This window comes from Alosa alosa, chromosome 17 (assembly GCF_017589495.1).
Source record: "Alosa alosa isolate M-15738 ecotype Scorff River chromosome 17, AALO_Geno_1.1, whole genome shotgun sequence".
NCBI lineage: Eukaryota > Metazoa > Chordata > Actinopteri > Clupeiformes > Clupeidae > Alosa > Alosa alosa.
The window spans coordinates 8,162,787-8,185,127 of record NC_063205.1 but is presented as its reverse complement, the minus strand read 5'-3'; the positions used below and the strand labels follow the sequence as shown (position 1 = coordinate 8,185,127).

The 22,341-nt window shown below is 42.3% G+C and overlaps 2 protein-coding genes across 3 annotated transcripts; both read right to left on the bottom strand.

The window, feature by feature from the left end:
- Positions 1-477: 477 nt before the first annotated feature.
- On the bottom strand, positions 478-9,847 carry cax1 (cation/H+ exchanger protein 1). Of its 2 annotated transcripts, XM_048268635.1 has the most exons (20): positions 9,670-9,845; positions 8,671-8,829; positions 7,587-7,693; positions 7,315-7,423; positions 7,067-7,183; positions 6,874-6,935; positions 6,317-6,475; positions 5,800-5,985; positions 5,593-5,689; positions 4,762-4,903; positions 4,304-4,487; positions 3,540-3,639; positions 3,336-3,454; positions 3,170-3,207; positions 2,927-3,057; positions 2,562-2,686; positions 1,406-1,500; positions 1,237-1,315; positions 974-1,082; positions 478-702 (listed from the first exon to the last, which is right to left on the bottom strand). In XM_048268635.1, exons 1-20 carry the CDS (start codon positions 9,737-9,739, stop codon positions 629-631), a joined length of 2,262 nt encoding a protein of 753 aa, XP_048124592.1. In that variant the 5' UTR covers positions 9,740-9,845; the 3' UTR covers positions 478-628. The 2 variants fall into 2 exon arrangements, with proteins under 2 accessions (XP_048124592.1, XP_048124593.1); XM_048268636.1 differs by lacking the exons at positions 2,927-3,057; positions 3,170-3,207; positions 3,336-3,454 and having other exon boundaries at positions 9,670-9,847.
- A 265-nt stretch (positions 9,848-10,112) lies between these two features.
- On the bottom strand, positions 10,113-17,548 carry smo (smoothened, frizzled class receptor). Its single transcript, XM_048268634.1, has 12 exons — positions 16,655-17,548; positions 15,840-16,048; positions 15,407-15,616; positions 14,848-15,020; positions 14,533-14,752; positions 14,245-14,368; positions 13,915-14,007; positions 13,673-13,781; positions 13,216-13,401; positions 12,972-13,120; positions 12,487-12,621; positions 10,113-12,193 (listed from the first exon to the last, which is right to left on the bottom strand). Exons 1-12 carry the CDS (start codon positions 16,917-16,919, stop codon positions 11,565-11,567), a joined length of 2,502 nt encoding a protein of 833 aa, XP_048124591.1. The 5' UTR covers positions 16,920-17,548; the 3' UTR covers positions 10,113-11,564.
- Positions 17,549-22,341: the final 4,793 nt, after the last annotated feature.

Genomic DNA, 22,341 nt, shown 5'->3' with positions numbered 1-22,341 from the left:
TGTTATACTGCTTACACTGTCTACTGGTTATATTAGCCATTATGCACATTACTCCCCTCCCACCATCCCCCAGTCTGGACTGTGGCCTAACTTAATACTTGACCAATAGCTGTTACCCTATTACTTCAAACCTTTCCTTGCACTGCTATATCATAGTTCTTATATTACTATGTCTACATTTTTCTCTTATATTGTCCATATTTAATGCTGGTGTCTAGACTTTATCCCTGCACTGTTGGACTTATTGCACTACCACCATGACACACACTTCATAGAGCACCTTACCACTGCATACTGAATCACAGGGTTAGTCCCTGCCCAGTCACTGCAAGCGCCTCATGCTTATACATATATTAGTATGTCTGTCTGTCTATTTCATTTCCATAATTACTGTGTTAGTAATCTAAATATGTATACATCATGTATATAAGGAAGAAAACCATGAAAATAATGCCAGGCTGACTTGAGTTCGTTATATGAATTCTATATGGTATTTGCCAATAAAGGCATTTTAATATTTTTTGGAAAACAGGTCACAGCACTTTTTTTTTTTTTTTTTTAAAGATTTAAACACAAAACAAATATGAGAGTGTGATCGGACCCATCACATCAATGAGTATGACTGCATTCAGCAGCCCATTGGAGAAGGGGCATAGAAGTATACAGCCAGTAAGATGAGGTAGACCACTACCAGGGCTGTGCCTGTCCACATACAAACACAAAGCAGAAGATGTCTGGATTCAGTCATGGATCACACACACACACACACACAACACACACACACAGCTCATTAAAATACACTTTCTCATCTAAATCTGAACTAGATTTACACTGAACTACACTGCCTACTGGATGAATTGTGGGGCTCCTGATCAGAAGACTTCTGATTTCAATTTTATGTTCCTAGGCTGGGAGAATAGTGCAGTCTGCCCTACACAACACACACACACACACACACACACACACAACTCACCCTGAAAGTAATCACACTTTCCGTCCATGAAGATGTAGTTCACCAAAATAACACTAAAAATGCTGGCCCACATGTGCAAGTCGCTGAATATGAGAACAAAGCCAACGTCCTGGAGCCAAGTTGAGACAATAAAAATGTTTAGGAGGTAAACCAGTACCAAACATTTGTATTGAATTCAATTCACTACAGAAACATTCATTAACACATCTACAAAAAGTAAAACTGATTTAGAGGAGTTGGAGGGCATCAAATAAAGCACTTACATAAAAAGCGTTGAATAAGATTAGCAAGGGGATCTGGATCATACAGACTTGCACTGCAATACAGCTTCCTACCTCCAGACTAGATTGTAAAGGCAAAAGAAACTGTTTAGATGAGCAGAGCTGATATTTAAAATGCCTCATGTAGCTCAAAAAGGCACGCTCCCTTTACCTGAGACTGATGTTGTTTTGAAGAGCAAATTGGATTCCATTGACGATCTCTGGGAGTTCTGGAACCATCGCCAGCACAGTCAATCCAATGAAATACTGTGGTGGAGGAAAAGAGACCAACTGAATCGCTCATACCTCACCCAATAAGATACTCTCAGAGTTGATGTGTACAAAGATCGTCCTTCATTCTGCTGAACACTAGATGAATATTTACTAGATATACTAGATACTAGATATACCACATGGCTGTATGGTTTGACAGCCACATGGTGCTGCCACCTGCTACGCAAAGAGCATATGGATGGATTGTCTTCTTGGCTGGCCCCCCACCCCGACGCAAACAGCAGCAAGTGACTCCAAATACCCTGTGTGCTTACTTGTAGGACCTGGCACATTCCAGCCATTCTAAGCAGAAAATAATTATTCTGCCCCTCTATTTGAAAGGTTCTATACTGGAAACAACACTTATATAACGGGTTGACTGGGGGTCATTTTAACCGGCGATGAACAATCAAAACAATGCAGTTTTATATACATACTAGCCTCTATGGCACAGGAGGATGAGCCACATCCTGTGAGACAGATGAAAGGCTAGCCATTTTGCACAATCCTTGTTAATGCACAAACATACCTAAATGAGTTACACTGTCACTCACAATTCAGAATTGATATGGAAAATGGGTATTTCAGATGTAAAGATCCTTCAATTGCTGCTACAATCACTTAAAAACCCTTGCAATTGAAATCAGAAACTTAGAGTCTACATTCGTCAAGCCCCAGACTAGGCTTACAAGAATGTTGCCTTGGTTGTTTGCACTCAAATCAAATTAACATTTCTGACATAGATAGCAGAATTCAATGAGAGTTTTGAGAAATTTGACTAAATTGGACTTCACCCTGGAAATCGTAAGGTCATGAAAGGTGATAATAATGACTAATGTCTTAACGTAAGTGAACCTTGGGAATGGGTGAGTGGAGGGGTCTGAGTGAAAATTCTGTCATGGAGCTTAAAATTTCCCCAGGGTTCCGGGGCCCCAGGAATCATCAACAGACAATTGCTATAATTGGGAAGCTGCACCTACACACAATTCGTATGCCCCTCATCTCACTGCAAACCAAGGAGGAACAGAGAGAAGGAAGTCCATATCAGGTCTAACCTGTGAGATACTGGAGTAGGAGAGGATGGGCTGGATGTTCTCTGTGGTCAGGTCGGCACAGGCGGCCATCAGCAGAGTGGCTATGATCAACACCACCAGCGCTCGCAACCTGGACCAGTGGACCACTGCAACAAGCACAGGTAATTTACACCGACACAAATACCAGCCTGGACCAGTGGACCACTGCAACAAGCACAGGTCATTTACACCGACACAAATACCAGCCTGGACCACTGGAGACAGGCACACAAAAACACACATGATGAACTCAAGGGACACACACACAGACACACACTTAAACAAATCTCATGTGAGGTCAAACGTAAGAAAGGCAAGGCCCTGTGGTGTCCACAGTGGAGACTGACCATGGCCAGGGCCGTGTCCATTTCCATCATTGATGTGGATATCATAAATATGAGAGTGGGTCTTCAGGGTGAAGACGAGGCCGATGAGGTATGCAGCCGGCAGCAGCACCGAAATTGTGTAAACCAGAGGCCTAGACATGCAGAGGCAGGAGCCATTTATCAGCATTTCACATAGACTATGGGCACAGCCATTCTTGCATCAAATCAGACTAAGACGTTTTTGACTGAACTTGGGAAACTTACTCAATATGGCAGTGAAACAAAGACCGATTGTTTTCAGTCTGTGGAGAATAAAAAAAAAAAGAAGTAGAATTGAGGTTCAAATTCACACAAGTTCCCCCATCTGAGAAAGTCGAACAGAGAGCAGCAGATATCTGCACTGTGAACATGAAACACCAGTGCTCTGTACCAGATCATAGTGGCAGTTCTTGCAGGAGAAGGGACCGGTGAGATTCCCTTGGGTGATGGAGCAGCCCTCACACACCAGAGTGCCATAGGCCTTGGAGAAGAGAGTGGGGGCAAACACACCTGCCGGCACATTGACGCGTGGTTAGCGCCGGTACATATTGAAAAGATGGCTAAAGTGTGTGTGTGTGTGCGTGCGTGCGCTCACCTCCCACAGATATGAAAAGCAGAGCGGAGCTGACGCCAGCAGAGCGGCTGTTGAAACGTTGCTCCCTGTGCTTCAGGCCCCCGATGATCATGCAGATGCCCTGCAGACACACACAGCACAGCATCCCCTTCACACACACTATATAGGGAACTCCAACTAATCCAGAATGGATGTGGCCAATCCTAGGGTGCATTTCCAAAAACCATAGTTGCTAACTAAGTTAGCTAAGTTGCTTTTCTTTGTTAAGAACTGCAGCAGCAATACTGACATCAATTTGATTTGTATAAACACATTTATATAAATGACACATTTGTATAACCACACAAGCATTCTAGTGACTGTGAAAACTTCATATTCTCTAAAAAACCAACATATATTTGGCCCCAGCTGTGGTGCGACTGGCTGGGGCACCTGCACCGTGCGCCGGCAACCCGGGTTCAATTGCCGCCCCGTGGTCCTTTCCGGATCCCACCCCTGCGCTCTCTCCCACTCGCTTCCGGTCACTCTCCACTGTCACCATCATTAAAGGCATAAAAAGGCCAAAAAAAATACTATATATATTTTGTCTAATATTTCTACTCTTATTTTCTGCAAATCTCATTTTCAGAATTTTTACTTTTGCAAAGTTACTCATTTCCTACTTTTAGGTACCATCACTATAATGGTGCTGAAAAGCATATGGTCTCTCTATTAAGGAAATAATTATACTACTCAGTTGATAATTGATAAAGATTGGCATCATGTTCTCAGTGTGACAGACTCACAGGGATGAAGAGGATGCAGCCCAGCAGAGTGCCAGTGAGGGCTGCCTTGACGATCTCCTCATAACACTTGTTCCCCGCGCTGTGGCCCATCAGCAGCGCCGTGATGTAGAAGGTCATCTCCGTGATGGAGCCGAATGTGGCATTCACCACTGCACCCACGGCAAAGTTACTTTGAGCCGAGATGCTGCAAGACAAAGAGAAACGTACATTTGAATCTACTAAACTATTCCACTAAAGATGAATTCCATTCCAGTTTAGTCATTGAATAGATATTTTGTCCCCAAAAACAATATGAGTATGAAAGTGTACATTTGTCAGTTCTCGTTTTCTCCCTCACCATGCTGCATCTACCAAATATTCAGTGACTCACTCGAAAGAACAGTCAGATATCTCTTATCAAGTTGACAATGACGAATACAAGAGACACTCAGATGCATGGTGTAGAAGCACATGCTCACCTGGCAATGCCCATGCCAATGTAGTAGGACAAAGGGATGATGGAGCTGACAGCTGTGGCAAACTTAGCCTCGGAGCTGACATAGTAGCTTTCTCTGTCCACGTAGCCAATCACAATGGTGACTATCACCAGAGGGAGCAGGTCTGAATGGCATTAAGGTTGGCAACAAACACAACCTAACATGGAACTAATGGAGAGCCATAAATACAAGCAATCATTCAGTGTGTGCATAAGCATGTGTGATGGCATGCACATCATGGGTAACCTGTAGGCTACTGCACTGTTAGAGACATTTCACCTGGCAATTCAGTCATAAAAACATGCATACACAATTGAGTCAGTCATTAAGGCCTTGATTAGGACAAGTCTGCATCAGGGCAAGAAGGTAACAGTATCACTACAGGCTACACCAGGCACATGACTGAAATGTTCCATTTGCAGAGTGTATGCTGCAACAATTAGCTTCCACTAGAATCAATGGAACTGGCTACACCAGACGTGATGGCAGTGCGTACACTTGAAAAAAATTAGACCAGTCGTCTAAAACTATTTTTATGCTTCGTGAACAAAAGGCTTCAGTTACGTGCCTGGTGTAGCCTGCCTGTTGGAGTAGATAGAGAGAGGGGGATAGAGAGAGAGACAGAGGTTGCAGGATGACCGTCAGAGGAGCAGGACGACAGTCAGAGGAGCAGGGAGTGGTGTGTGAAACAGGACATTCAGATTTCAACAATGGGCTGAAGTAATCAGCAAATATTATTGAAATATACACACACAGACACACAGCAAGAGTGGAGTAGACTGACATCACAACAGACCTTTTTTCAAAGGATACTGACAGCGAAAACATTGATGCCATCTACTTTGTACTTATAGTACTTCCAGCTGAAAGCATGATAGCAGCACAGTAGCACTGTAGTCTCATAGCTTTTCTGTGAAAAAAGAGACAGACAATGATCAGCTCCCTTTGGGGAAGAAACCTCAGTGGCTATTTAAGAAGATGGATGTGTCGTGCCAAAGTAGAGGGGTGAGGAAATGAAACCTTCTCTAGTTTTTGGACATGGACTTTTTCCGGAGGCATGAGCAGGATGGCTTTTAGGGTCCTGCCGTTCATCTTGGCTACAGGGATGGAAAAGACCAGGAGCCAGGCGAGGAAGCAGGCCAGGCAGTGGACCAGGGCCAGCAGAGGAAAGCCCAGCAGCAGCCACACATAGGTGCTGACCCGGCACTGCCACACAAGGGGAAACACACGCCACACAGTTGGGCCCAACCCAGTCATTTCACCTATCCAATGAGCATTTCACCTGTCCAATGAGCATTTCACCTATCCAATGAGCATTTCAATGTGTGGCAGGAACGTTTGAACATATTTTTGTCTTTTTTTGTCAACGGAGCTCTCGCACATAATGTGAACCAATGGCAATCAGATCCACTGAAGCAAGCTACTGATTGCCCTTTGCTGTTGGAACATTATAATCTAGCCAGTGATGGCCAACTTTGACAGATGGGGTAGTGTGTAGAGGTTAAGCTCATTCAGCGACTATGGAACAGAGACTCACCCAGTATGTGGGCCTCTGTGGTGGAGGGACGCGGACAGGGGTGGGCTCAACAGCCACAGAGGAAGAGGATTTCATCAGAGGGGTTGCCTCGGTTGAGTCCTCCTCCGGGATGGCTTCATAGTCAGGGAACTTCAAACACTCCTTAACCACACTATTTGTCTAAGGGGAGAGAGAGTCAGTCTGTTCTTTCTGCATAAAGAAAGAAAAAATTGTCTTAGAGCAAAGGAACCTGTCTGCATCAATCTAATCGGCCTCAGACTACCAAAAGCTCTACCATTTACATGATACACTACTTTCTGTGTTTTGTACTAAAGTTCTGTCATGAGAACAAATTGTGCAACAGACTGATTGCACAATCGAGGTTGCTGTGACAAAACTGCAAGCCAGACCCAAAAATGCAGATATACCAAAGGCTTTTTCTGGAGACATAAAGTATCATTCTTCTGTCTTCGTCTGCAATTTGAATTACAGTGCTTTAACACAACAAAAATACATTTAGGTCATACACTTTGGAGAAGTTTTGCAAAACATGCCATAGCATTATGATATCACATTACCTTTTGAATCGCTTTTCCAAATGGCCACAGAAAATAGCACGCCAATTTGAAACACAGCTTCCCTAAAATCACATTGTTAAGAGATACACAAGTTGGCAGCAAATTCTGGGATCTAGTAAGCATTCTAAGATCAAACCTTTTCTTAAAAAGATTTTAAAGCAAATTTTCTAAATTCAAGAGGTTGAGTACATACCATAGGGGATTCCAATGATGCTGATGAACATTAGAATACAAACAAGTAAGTATACTAAACAGATCCACCAGCCAAACAAAAACAAGTATATTATATTTCCCACACTGATGGGAGAACCTGTGAAAAAGAGAACATCCTTATATTATAAAGGTCTATCTGATTTAAGTGATTAAATGGATATTCAAAGTGAACATTTGCAAGCAGCACTCTAGTGCAACATGGGACATGGGGCAGCTTTAGACATCAACCTCTGACTGGCTTGATGAAATTTAGGTCAGAATAGAGTTCCTTGACATCCTCTGACTGGTGCTCAATGGGTCGCTCAGTCACATGACTCTTCCACTTCCGAAAACCAAACTGGAAACAAAGGTACACAACTCAAAAGGCAATACACAGTCCACTATACAGTGGCATGTATGTATACATTCAGTTGAGTGCTGAGTGAGAGAGTGTGAGTGTGAGACTTGAGAGTGTGCTTGAAAAGAACGGAGAGAGACTCTGTCTCCTGATGACCGCTTACTCTGTAGTTGTTAGCCTCCTTATGTGCCTCCACTTCGTTTTCGGCTCGAATGGTGGTCCTGCCACTGCCCTCCTGAAAGCAGTCATCGATGCAGCGCGACGTGCATCCTGGGTAGAGCAGTTATTTGGAATCCATAATGCAGACTTAGAAGACATTTACATTTAGATTATTCATTTGGTGGACGCATTTGTCCAAAGCGACTTACAGCAATGGAATAACACTTATGCTATTAATATTTTATTTTAACATCAATATAATAACATTTAAGCATTTTAACATTTAAACTTTTAAACTACAGGGCTACAGCTACAGAGTTCGAATAATGTTTAACTACAGTGCAGAGGAGAATATAGCTAAGGGTTTACCACTGTATCTGTCAATGCTAGTACTAGAGGAGTGCCTACATATTAAGTACTAGGCAACGTATGGAGGAGGAGTATAAGTATAAGTTTATATACTCTTTTGATCCCGTGAGGAAAATTTGGTCTCTGCATTTATCCCAATCCGTGAATTAGTGTAACACACTCAGCACACAGTGAGGTGAAGCACACACTAATCCCGGCGCAGTGAGCTGCCTGCATCAACAGCGGCGCTCGGGGAGCAGTGAGGGGTTAGGTGCCTTGCTCAAGGGCACTTCAGCCGCGGCCCACTGGTCGGGGTTCGAACCGGCAACCCTCCGGTTACAAGTCCGAAGTGCTAACCAGTAGGCCACGGCTGCCCCTAAGAAGTGGTAGAAAAGGAGAAGAAAAGAGAGGGAAGTGGAGTGGGAGGAGGGAAGAGGGGGAAGAGCAGAAGCATGTGTAGGTTTAAAGAATGATCAAATGAAAAAGAAAAAGTGTAAATATTTCTAAGGAAAAGCAAACACCATAGATACTGTATGTGGGGTTTAAGCAGACTGTGAATGGGCATTATAATTATAAACAGTCGTTTAGGACAAAGTTCTCTGGCATGAGAGGGCGGCCAGAAGATCAATTTGTATACACAAATACTGGCTTAGATCATGAACTTGGAGTGGAGGACCTGGCACCAGGACTGATCACTAACATGGATTGTAGTTAATAGTTCAGATCCAGATGACCCTTACCTCGGTGTACGGACAGGCACTTTGGCGTGTATTGCCCAAGCTGATGCGAGGCACATGGAGAGGGAGTCTCAGTCATATCTGACTGAAGTGCTGGCACACACAGTCGGTCACACAAGGAGCTACGGCGGTGAGCTTTCCACTCAGGGTCCCAGTGGTGATCTGGAGTGGGGTGGGTGAGGGAGAGGGGGGTGAAGAGTGGGGGAGGAGGGGTCATCACAAAGTTGAGGGGCACAAACAGGCATCGCTACATTTTGGATTTTCCCATGATCTTTGGGACAACCCCTTGCTGCTGGTAGGCCCAGAGTTCCAGTTCTGATTATGTGTAACTAACAAATCACTCCTGACAGATCACATGCATTACAAGATAAGGTCACTGTGTCACGGTAACACATATGGCACAAGGTTTTACATAGGCCAACAGTTCGTCAGTATAACAATTCAAAAAGCTCAGTAGGAATTCAACACTATTCAGAGTTTTTATTTTTCCATGTCTGACTTTGGTTCCACTGAAATACCGCACAGGCTGAACACTGAACGTCAACAGCTTTTCTCCCGGTCAAAGGAAATCAATGTAGCCTAACCATGTTATAAAACATTTTAACCAACTAGCCCTACTTAAATCACCTCGGTAGGAGCACTTCATTCTTCCTTAATGCGACCATTCAATAGCAGGTGGTATTAGCAACAATCATTAGTAGTTACAGGTGTCTTCTAATTGACTTAAAACAAATGACTGTCTCGTTCATCACAAGAGCAGCATTTATCTATCCTTATACGTTTTTCTCTTGGACCCAGAAAAAAGAAAGATGCACACAAACAAAACCATGTAATGGTTGAGCATCGTTAACCATGGATGGCTTAAAGGGGCATCGACATGAGTAGCCTACCACCAACACACCTACTCACAATAGCAAATTGGTCGTTGGGTGTCAGATTGAGAAATTAAGATATTAATTCATACAAATGACAGAAAAGTTTTATGCAGATGGCTTGACCCACCTGAACTCTCCGTTATGGTACGCCTTCGTCTCTGCCCATCTGTAGACGCGCTGCCTTTGCAGTGAGACATCCTGTCTGATTTGTCAATTTCTAGCAGGCTGTGCTGAGTAGTCTAACGACCCATCCTCACACTCCACTGCCCCACCTAAAGACTGACTGACTGAGCATCACCCCTCTGACCTAGGTAGGTCTACTTCTCTTCTCCTCGTCTTGCATTCTGGGACTTGAAGTAATTCTGACATAAGCATTTAAAAATACCCAGAAGTTTTTCCCTAATGGACTTGAACTTCATTCAGGTAATTTTGCTAAACTCACGGCACATCTGCCGTCTTTACCAACTTGCACTGCAATGTTTAGCGCACAGTTGCGTAAAACTGTTGACAGCATCAAACCACAATAATAGTTTTTCATTATGCAATAAAGTGGGCCTGCACACTGACAAAAAGTGTGTTGACTCTTTAACTTTATTGACACATGGTTAACAAAAAAAACAGCTGCGTGGTTGCCATCAAATCTCATTTTAGAAACCCATTAATCAAGTGCAATCATCACGGCACGGCATCAAGTGCAATTAGCACGGTTCATGAAATCACATTGAATTTACTGTTATAAACTCATAACTTTATGGTGGTGTGGGATCTATAACTCCAGCAGACTACCTCGGACTGAGGAGGTGTCTGAGAGTCTGCACCTAACACTGTCCTTAGCATAACTGGCAACTGGTAATCTGGCAAGAAATGGTACTTTTCGTTTAAAGGGTAAATTAAAAAAATCCGTTCTTAAAAAATATTTTACATCTAAAATATAATTCAGTATTATGCATTATGTTCTGATATACTGATTGTGAAAGTGAGCTTTTTGTCAGTATTTTGCAGCCCTTGCAAATTTGACAGAACTCTCTTACCACATTATCCTGAATATTTTTCTTTTGATGCCTTTGATTGGATGTTGTGAAGTTATTCAAAACATAACTATATAGAACAGATGAGAATGCAGACATGTAATAATCATAACAATTGCAGCCAACAGGAAAAAAAGACTACATCAATATGAAACTACACTCTTTAAAAAAAAAAAAAACACAGCGAATGTTTCAGCAACAGACAGAACATGCAAGCTGATCATGATCATGATTCATGTCCAAGTATGCAAGTTGATAGTACAAAAAAAATATGTAAAACCTACACTGCAATACAAAAATATGCCCTTTACAAACTGTACAAATAACTTTCCATCCAATGGCGTAAAATCATTGTTAAAACATAATGCCATTGCCATTTCAGTATCTTTAAAATGTCTTTTTTGATGTTGTAACAGATAACAAAACTGGTAGATTCTACCACCTCACATATAACAAGGCAAAGAGTTTGTGTGTGTGCACCAGGCAACATAAAGTAATAATTAGTCAGTTCCAAATGTCTGGCGTCAATAGATATCATCCGTCACTGACAGTATTGCAGTACCAAAATATTGCTTGTGCTCACTCCAACAATTGTACCACCAACTGTATTACAGATAGGTCCCTTTGATAGAATTGATTTTCTCACAAATAACTCCAAGGTCCTCTGTACCAAAACATTACAGCTTTATGAGTTCAAAACAGCACAGTTTTGTGTTTTTAGTCACTCAAACTAAAATATCACCCTGGGGGGGGGGTAGTTCTGATGCCTCCAAGACTCCTGACTGAGGACACTGTTCTTGGATTCCTGTTAGCTCACTGGCAAAGAGCTCCATCTGTCTCACCTTCCCTTTTTAGTTTCAATGTGAGGCTGCCACTGTTTGAGGTTCGTGCTTATCCTCTTCCAATGACTATTGAAAAGAGGGTTCTGTAAGCATAAAAGCATCCAGCACTTTTGCAAACAGTCTGTGGGGTGGAGGGGGGAAGCTGAGATGTCTCAGAAATCTGAATCCGCATCCAGGAGCTCTGCGTCCATAAGGTTGGTTCTGGAATGAATGGGAGCCACCGCAGTCCTTCTCCCCTGGGCCCTTGGCTCCTGGGTTGTCCTCCCCGAGCCCACTGCTATGGGCTCCACCTCCCCCGCGTGGCGGAACACTCCGTTCTGAGGCCACGATGGAGGTGAGCGGAAGAGGCTCAGCTCCTCACGCTGTCTGTCCTGGAGGGGAAGCGGGTTGGAGATCACCTTGAAGCCGCCTTGGCTGTAGCGCTGGCTGGGGGGAGCGTATCCGAGACCACCGCTGTACCGGTCCTGGTACGGTAGGGGACAGGAGGGCCTGGGCTCAGGGAAGGAGCCTGGGAGGACGTTCTCCTCCTCCCGCTGCTGCCTCTGTTGCTCCCACAAGCTGGCTACGAGGAACCGGTGCCCGGGTAGCTTCGGCAGACGAGGCACAGCGCTGGGGCCGAACTCCCGACGCCTGTACTCCGTCGGGGGAGCCACGTCCTCCTCTTGCCTGGCAGGTCGCACCTCCTTCTTCCTCTTCTTCTTTTTCTTCTTCCTCTTCATCATCTCAGGTGAGATCTGAGCCTCCACCATCCACAGCTTGTTCCTTTCCTCTGGAGGGGGAACTGCGTCGGGGGACATGGACATTTTTCATGAGTGACAAGAAGGAAGTAGCAACAGAATGTGAAGGAACAGCCATTTTGATGTGATGTCAAAAACACCCAGAAGTTAGCATGCAAACCAGCCAGTCTCTCTTCTAATACCACTTTGCATTAAACACAATGCGGGTCAATGGAAGAGAGCCAAGGCAAATGTAATAATGCATTCAAAACTACTTCAATCTACAGAATTCTACACAGAGCTCCTTTATGTGCTTATTAAAAAGGGAAGTGACACAGAGATCACAGAAAACACTCACCAGGTGTACCAGTGGGCGTGACTGTGACGTCCTGTGGTAGGATAGCACCTCTCCGGGTCACCATCTTGTTCACTTGATGTGCCCAGGCAGATGACATTTCCATAGATGCTTCATTCAGGTCAAAATTAATACCAGCTGCAACGATACAGTTGATACAAAATGATCAGCGGTCTAAAGATGATCACAACATTTCATTCCTATCCACACTTCTATTGCATACTTCCACTAGAATCAAGCAATTCATACTTCATCTATAGGCAAATGTCAACCTGATGCATTAGGGGTGGCAAGCAGGTTCCTTTGCCATGAATGAACTACCCTGAACCTTCTAAGCTAATCCTCTATTTAATTTCCGAATCTGGTGATAACTCATTAGCCCACCATTTAAATCACTCTAGTACCACCTCCAGTATGACATTCTCAGATAGTGGCTGGAAATGAGCCTGATTGTTTATGATGCTACCACCAGATGGCACTGTGCTTACCTACTGGCCCCTCATGCGATACAGTGTGCATGCTAAAAGACAGCTCCTTTTCTGGTTCTTTATTAAGCTCTTTCCGTTTGGAAAAGGCCTTGGCTATCATTTTGCTCTTCTTCAGCCGCTTTGGCTCATCATCACTCCGTCCAGTAATCCTGGAACAAACAAACACACAAACAAATAATTTACAATGTTTGAACTTCACAAGTAGTAGTAATTTGTCAGTAGGCGTTTGGACATAGCTTCTTACTTGAACCATGTGCGTTTCCAAATGAGAATTGTGGCCTTGGTCCACACCCAGGTGCTCATGGCGATGCCCGTGCCGAACATGGAGAAGAGGTTGATCTTCTCCACCAGCAGGCTAGGTCTGTTCTTGATGATGCACTCTGGGATTTGCTTGTTGGTTTCATGAGCTATTGTCACATTGGCTTCACATCTAGAGACCAGACAACACAGATAAAATTGACATGCACTAAAATGGTAAAACAGAGATTCTTCAGTTAACATAGCATTCAAGTGCACATGTTACATTGCTCAGATTTACAGCGATGTTGTATTGTTATTTTTACTTACAGTATGTTCTAAATGACAATTTGTTGTACAGAGAATCAACAACATATTAAGGTCATCATCTTTGGTAAGTTACATCAATATTGCATTCTATCATCAATTCCACCGTTGAAAAGGCAGATTACTGTTACACTTACAAGACAAATTCTTTGAAACTCCTTTCCCATTCGGCTTGATTGAAAAAGTCATAAAAATGGCAGCCAAATGTAATGAAAACAAATCCAAAAGCCAGGAATCCAAAAATACCTGGAATGAGAGAGAACAGAGAAGAATGTAATATCACTGTAAAGACAATGACATATAAGGAGTGCAAAGCATCATAAGCTCGTTGCATTTCCCCATTGGTGCACTTTTGCTCTCCAGTGCGAAGAAGACTCACCCAGTCTCAGCATAGTTTCATTGATTTTACTCGCAGCCTTTTCACTGAGGAGTCCAGGATGGTTGCTCTTGATGGAAAACAATGTCATGACCCCTGGATAAACAGAAATGAGCCATTTAAAGAACTCTGAAGAGTGCAGTGACTTCTGCAGCTTTCATTTCCATACACTATACCTCTTCATACAAGTGACTAAAAATATCATCCTGCAGTACTTGGCCACTTTCCAGTAAAAGAACAAACTATGGTGCGGTTCCTCTCCAGAGGCTTAGTGTATCTTAGGGCCACAAGGTAGAGGTATACTGTATTTACGGAGTGTACATCCAGACTTACCTCGAATAAGGAAATAGCCACCTACAGTGAGGACCAAGCCGATTGGTGCAAGCACAAACCCTGCACGGTATCGGTAGTTCTTGTATCCAACAAAACAGATGCCACTGACTGAATCTCCATCCACCTGCAAAGGACAAACATTGATGCATCAAACATAGTGATGCATCATTGCATCAAGGTCATTTGATTTAGCACATCAATAGATGTCCACCCTTACAACCAAAATAGAGATCCTGACATCCCTAATTCTATTTTCTAACAAGGGCCCTTGCATCTGTGGTGACCTACCTCTGCTATCGCTAGTATAGCCACGGTGAGTATGAATGGGATGGACCAAGTCACCAAGTGGAAGTAGGATGTCTTTCCCGACAGAGGCTGGTGGGTAGTGCCCAGGGCTTTAAATGAGGTGTGCCAGGCGTAAGTGAGCATGACGAACCAGATGACCCCAGACATGAGGGAGTAGTAGACGATGACAAAGATGATGACACAGGAAAGTGTTTCTGTGGACCTGCAGACAAGAGACACAGTTGTGTGACAGGAATCTCGTTTGTGCCATTTGTACAAAATCGTCAAATACGACGGCTACTTGGCTTGACTACTTACGAAGGTTCTCCGAGTCGCATGGTATTGTCACTTTTGCACACAATCTCATCACGTGCTCCGTCCATGAACTGAGCGAGCCAGCCAATGCTGCCAACGAAGAAGCAGGCATTGATGTAGAACAGAATGACAGCAGGGTAGCGGTTGGAATTCTTCCAGTCAGCGAGGAATGTGGCCTGTGAGTTGAACGACAGAATAGAACAAAAAAAAGACCCCACTGAGAATTAGTGCTTAAGAATTTCTCATAATTATTAACTTTTACAATCAAAACACAGAAAAAGCACTTACAGTCGGTGTTATCTTTGGTCTTTCTCTATAAATGTATCCCACTGCTCTGTGTGGTTTTACAACAAACAATATACCCTGAATGTACAATACACCACTGGAGATACATATTCATATTTCCCTATATTGAAATATTTTCAACCTTACATTGCTGTGAGTGCTTTGCTTTTCTTGTTCTGTATGTCATATAAGCTACTGGATGGTAAAATGTCCCTTGGAATAAATAAAGCATATATCTGCCTATAATCCAGGGAAGACAGGCGCACTAGATGCTCACCAGCGTAAAGAAGGTGCAGAGAAGGGTGATTGAGCCGAACAGGCCGATGTAGGTGTGCATGTCCGAGTGCTCTCCCTCTGTGAAGAGAGGGTTGTTGCACTGGATGCCGCAGCCCTCCACGTCTTTGTACCAGCTGGCAGGATTGTCTGTTTTCACCAGGGGAGCCTCACACTGCCCTGATGTGTTGAACTTGAGCTTCTGTAAGGAGCTCTACAACACAGAACCAATGGAAATAGCCGTCAGCACAGAATAACCCAGACAATTGACTACATTTTGGCATTACATTTAATAACTACATTCTACATGGACCAGTTGTAAATGATATCCATATTTTAGCTTGGCATTTATCAAACATGCACTGTTCCAATTATTTAATACATTTACACAAACATGGGAGAGTAAAATGAAAAACAGTAGGCGGCAACAATCATACCTCGCATCCCTTGGGGTAGTTCTCTGTCCTGTCACACTTTAGGAAGCTAGGCCAGCCCCTCTCCTTCTCCACAATGCTGCAGGGCTTGCGAGTTGACTGGCACAACATCTGGCTGGGCAACTCCACCTTTCCATTGTCACATTTGGGCATGTACACTGCGCAAAGCAGGGGCTGAATGACAGCCCAACACCGAGGGGCGTTGCGCAAACCTGATAAAGGTACAGAGACAATCACAGGATTAGACCATCTTGGCAAGCTTCAGGGTCGCTCTCAGGTCTGGCAGTGCAAAACCCCCAATACTATCACACAGTGTATCTTCATTAAGAGTCACTGGTTTGCACATATAACCAGGGAAAAACAGTAATGTGACAATACAACTAGAACAGCAATGTTATGCAAATGGCTTCTATGGGTTCTCTACAAGTAGGCCTACACTTTTTTTGAAGGGGTTGGGAAATGTGACTGCCTCCCCCTATAAGAGGTGTCATGGAGGGTTTTAGGATTTAGGTGAGAATGTGTAAGATGGGAGGGCTGTACGTTGTGAAGTTTATTGTAATGAGAAGTTGTCAGATTCATGTAAATCGTCTATTGTCTATGGCAACTCTTAGTTTTTCATTTAGGCCTGCAACAAGTAACTCCAGTAGCTCACAAATAAGGCTAATGCGTGAATTAATGTCACTGTGCGTTTTATCTATGTATAAAATTATCAATTTTTATTACGGTTTAAAGAGCTAACCTGGACAAAATGTTTAATTGCATTGCTTTTGCTTTATGTAGCCTATTGACAGAAATGTAGGCTATAAACAAAATCTTACCAGACCACATGGCCAACTTTTCCAAAGCTTCTTCTTGAGTATTTGAGTCTTCAGCCAGGATTAGAGATGTGTGGGTGTATGGCAAAGGTGTGCCAAGACAGGAATTGTATTTCAGGACTTCGCAAGTTGTCGTTTTCTTGCAATTATCGTTCAGAATGGACTGGTTTAGAAACCCTGTGGCTGCATGAGTGACCATCAAGGAGGCAGCCCAAACGCAAAGCATCCCAAATCTCCCAACAATGGAATAAAAACCTCGGGAAGACATCTTGAACGATCCAACTGAGTAATATTATATCCACGCGGATTTAAACAAAATTCGTCCAAGAAAGTTAAAAATATGTCGAACTAAAGAAAAGCAGTTGATCAAAGAACCTCCGAAATTTCATTTTCTAGGCTATAAACGTTTATAACGCACTCCGAAACTTTTTCATGTTGAAGATCTCGTTGTTCCAGCGTTGTATCTCTCATTGTATAAAACGTCCACACAAAGTTTCACACAAATGGCTCGAGCGTGGTGTTCTCTAGTAGACTTCAACTAAGTCCTTCTATGTTTGCCAGAATGAATCAGACAAATCAAATGGAGAAAAAGCAAAAGATTCACCATCCCCCACACAGAAGAGAAGAGGCAGCGAAAAACTCTTGCCATGAAAAGTCTGAAACTCTGTAATACGATCCGTAACCTATGAGTTACATCCCCCCTTAAATGCTCCCCCTCTTCTTTCTCCCACTTTGCTGCAAAAGGCAATTTACGTGTTAGTTAACGCTCACTAAGAGAGAAAAATCGTATAGATCCAACACTTCGGTCAGCTATCCAACGAGATGTTTTCAGCCTTGCCCTGAAGTCCGCTACTTTTTTCAGTGCCTCTGGTATGCACATGGAGGGGGAGAGCCAAAATAACAAAAACTGGGCTCCCATCCCCTCTTAGAGGGAAAAAAATCTGCCTTATTCGAATACCAAAACAATCTACCTGAGAATGCAGTTGCTTTGGCTACATCTTCATGCTCGAAATTCAAGGGTATCAACCCGCAATAAACTTATCACAATAAATAATAGTAAATTAGGGCGCTTATAGAAAGATTTTACACGATTGACTCAGTCAAAGAATATATATAGCCTAATTTAGTGATTACAGGGGGGTGGGGTGGTCTTACATCATTACACAAGCATCCTTTCCCTCAAGTTATTAATAGTATCTAGTTTATTTGATGATTAATCAGAACTATCCACTTTTATTTCAATGTAGGCCTAGTTTATACTTGTCCTTGTCTATACTTGTCTACCAGTTCACTTAGGTTGAATACCACACACGATTATGTGTATTATTTTATACTGGAACAACATAAAATCTGTTTCCTTGGGGACCCTCATAATGGAAATGTACTTCCTCCCTCAAAGTTAAGGTGGTTTATTGCTTGATTAATTCAACTGTATCTAGTGGTATGTTGCTTGTTTTTATGCTTTCTTGGTTATGCAATAATTTGTAGGCTTACATAAAAAAAATATATGTTTGTTTTCATATCAGACACAATTTGCGTAATAGACAGAGATATTTGCTGCCGCAATTGAATAAGTTAATAATTCCAAACTCTTCTAAAAATGAATCAGTGGGCTGAACCTTGAAAAGCAATATAGTACTCTTGCTTAGTTTTCAGTTGCCTGAACTGTAATATACAACAGTGGCTGGTGGAGTTCACCATTGTTTTTATGTTGCTCGGCACAACATAGGGCCTCCTTAAAATCCAGGGCAACATGTCTGCCTGGGAATGACTCAGTGAGGCGGACCAGGGACCACACACACTGCATGCAGGCCCCAAGCAGGAGCAACTGGCCAAAACAGTCTCTCTCTTTCTCTCTCCCTCTCTCTCTTTCTCTCTTTCTCTTTCATTCCCTCCCTCTGTCATTTTCTCTCCCTACAATTGTACATACAATTTTGAGACAACACATAAGCAAACAAAATATCAAACAGACTAAACACAAAGGAAATACAAACATATTTGTAGAATGTAATTTGTGAAGCCTGTAACAGTATGGCTGAATAAACTATTCCTAATATAATTTAACCAATGTTTATGCAATACCTTAGATACAATATTGGGTCAATCAGCAGAAGTAACAGTGTATATGGTGTGTGTGTGTGTGTGTGTGTGTGTGTGTGTGTGTTTGAGAGAAAGAGACGAGAGAGAGAGAGAGAGAAAGAGACTTGATCATATCATGGACATAAAATTGATAAATCTCAATCTTAGAGGTGCCAAACTAAACCTGTTGCGCTTCTGTAAGTGCCTTGTGGAAAATCATGTTTATTATCTGGCCTCCGTTGTTGGGAAAGTCCTCTTTGTGACAGACCTGCCAAAGCCTGTACCAAAACTAAAATGAACTGTTCCTAAATGTATTACAGGCAGAGGTGGACGAACTACAAGTACAATTGAAGTACAATTCCTTTACTTAAGTGAAACTATAGATGCGCATTGTCAAATATTACTCCAAAACAAGTGGAAATTGCAGTCAGATTTTTATTCAAGTAGAAGTACAGAAGTACTTGCTTTCATTTGTAGGCTATACATCCTTTGATCGGTCATAGGACTTGAACAGACCTTTAGTTCCTTACATCCAACAAAAACATCATACCTATATTTTCATAACTTTGCAACTGTTCAAATGGATGCAATAATAATTGAAATCATTATTCATTCTCTGTTCACAAATCTAAAACATTGTCACACTAAACCAAACTCAATTATGAGACTCGTTTAATGATGTAGGCTAAAGATCTAACTGTGGTGAATGTCAGGTGATTGTTTAATTTCATTCCAACTTCACAGTGATGATGGAGGATAGCCTGGTTAACACCAGACCACTTCTCAAATCTCAATTGCTAACAGGTTCGCCTGGGTTCGCCTGTTCTGAAGAAGAATCTGCTACCATCATTACCACAGCCAAGTTCAAATTGAACTATTGAATGAACTTCAAGATGGTCTATCGCATTATTGTATTTAAAGAATCACTTCAAGTGTTGTTAAAAGTAAAATGTACTTGATGCTCATATTTCAAATGTGGTGAAGTCAAAAGTACAGCATTTGTCTTTCAAATGTAGTGGAGTAAAAGTCACAAGTTTCCAAAAATATTAATACTCAAATAAGGTACAGATACTCCTACTTAAGTACAGTAATCAAGTAAACATACTGATTACAGTAAGCCCTTCATTTGCCATATATGTCCTCAGTTTTGATTAGGATGACTTTCATTTGTTTGAAAGGTATCACAACTCAAACTAGATGTACCGCAGAGCGGTACAAAATATGACCGCCGCCCAGTCCAGCACATTTTTTCCACAAAAAGAAATCATGCTGAAAGGCCTATATGATTCTAACTGTCTCACTAAATTGCATTATCCACACTCAATTCTCACTGGTATCTGCTAGACAACAAGTACCAAAACATGATTAGTTCATAGATTTCACATGTAAAATTCATTTTATACAACCCCACCTCCATCTTGCCTGTTTATAATTCTGAGAAATTCTTGATTGTTTGTGTTATGTTTATGTTATGTGTGTGTGTGTGTGTGTGTGTGTGTGTGTGTGTGTGTGTGTGTGTGTGTGTGTGTGTGTGTGTGCGTGCTTGTGTTTGTGCCTGTGACATTACTGTGAATGTATGTGTGTGTGTGTGTGTGTGTGTATCTGTTTGTGCACATGTGTGCACATGAAATGGGTTAACATGACCCCTGGAGGCAAACATACGGAAAAAAATGGTCATCCTAGGCCCTACAGTTCTCAAGATATTCACAGAGAACTGTGTCTGCCCTACCCTCCTTTCGGGGGGTCCAGTCCAGCGGAGGGGCTACAGATCAAAACGAAAAATGACGGTTCCATGCTATCCATGTGGGGGTACATGCCCACCAAGTTTCGTGTACCCCGGTCTTTCAGTGTCCCGGGAATCCTTGTTGGTGTACGTCACTAAATGTACACATAAATTATTTTATTGTAAGGCCCCCCATGAACGAAAGTACACAAAACTTGGCATGCATTCGGAGGGTGTCATAATGATCCTACACTTTTAATTTCGTGCAGTTTTGACCTTGTCAGCCAGAGATATTGTGATGAAAACACCAAATGTTTTGCTTTTTAATTTTTAACTAGGTGGCGCTATACATGAAATAAGTGGTAATGGGATGGGTTGACATGCCCCCAACATACCAACATACATAAAAAAGATGGACCTCCTAGGCCCTACGGTTCTCGAGATATTCACAGAAAACTGTCTCCGGCCACCTACAGGCCAGTTGGTGTATAGTAACATAAATTAATTTATTGTGTGGCCCCCCATGAACGGAATTCCACAAAACTTGGCGTGCATCCAGAGGGTGTCATAATGATCATACACTTCCAATTTCGTGCAGTTTTGACTATGTTAGGTCACAGATACCTTCAATTACAACACCTCATTTTTACTTTTTTGTGTTTAACTAGGTGGCGCTATACATGAAATGAGTGGTTATGGAATGGGTTGACATGGCCCCTTGAGATCAACATACAAAAAAAATGGTCCTCCTAAACCCCACGGTTTTCGAGATATTCACAGAAAACTGTGTCTGCCCTACCCTCCTTTCGGGGGGTCCAGTCAAGCGGGGGGGTTACAGATCAAAACGAAAAACGATGGTTCCATGCTATCCATGTGGGGTTACATGCCCACCAAGTTTCGTGTACCCCGGTCTTTCAGTGTCCTGGGACTCATTGACGGAAATTTGGGCATGCGAAAAAAAAAAAAAAAAAAAAAAAAAAAATCTGACTAAACCTATATGACCGCCGCTTCGCTGCGCGGCGGTCATAATAAAAGGAGTTAGTGATTAGGTACGTGGTGGCGTTGCCATTATGAATCCATCATGATGACATTTTCTCCATCATGTTGAAGAAAGCAAAACTCCTTTTCACATCGAAATGGTTACATAAATAGCAAGACAGTGTTGACATTATGCATCATGACAAAATAGACTATTGGGGCTGTTATAGTCCATTTTCTCTATCACATTGAAGAAAGCAAAAGTCGTTTTCACATTGAAATGGCTACATAGATAGTAAGAAAATGTTGCTCTCATAGGCTACTTTATTATGTGCCATCTATTCAGTTTTTGAGGATCATATAGTGACAGAAAACAAACCTCAATTAAGAGAACAGACACCAAATAGACAAAGGAAATTGCAAGGGATTATATTAACAGAGCTGATATGAAAAGACAAGTATTGGGGATGGAGGAGGTTGCACATAGAAGAATTCAGCGCTGCCAGGTCCGTGGATCAGACACAAAATACTTAAGTCCCTTCACTGGCTTCCAGTAGTCACAGAATTTACTTTAAAGGACTGCTTGTTTATAAATGGAACTGGACCTAATTAGTTATCAGACATGCATCAGTACACACCTTCGAGACCTCAAAGGTCACAGAAGAAATGCTTGTTGGTAAAACCCACAGAACTAAACATGATTCTGCTCTGGAACCAACTCCTGGATGGCATCAGAAATGCCCCAACTGTTGCCAGTTTCAAATCTAGACCAAACTGTTCTCAGCTTTCTGCTAACTGATTAAATGCACTTCAAATGCACTCTTTTAATTACTTTGTGTTTTTTATGTATTCCACTTATTCTATTTTCTGGAATTTACTATTTAAACTTTTTAACTCTTGCCTTTTTGCT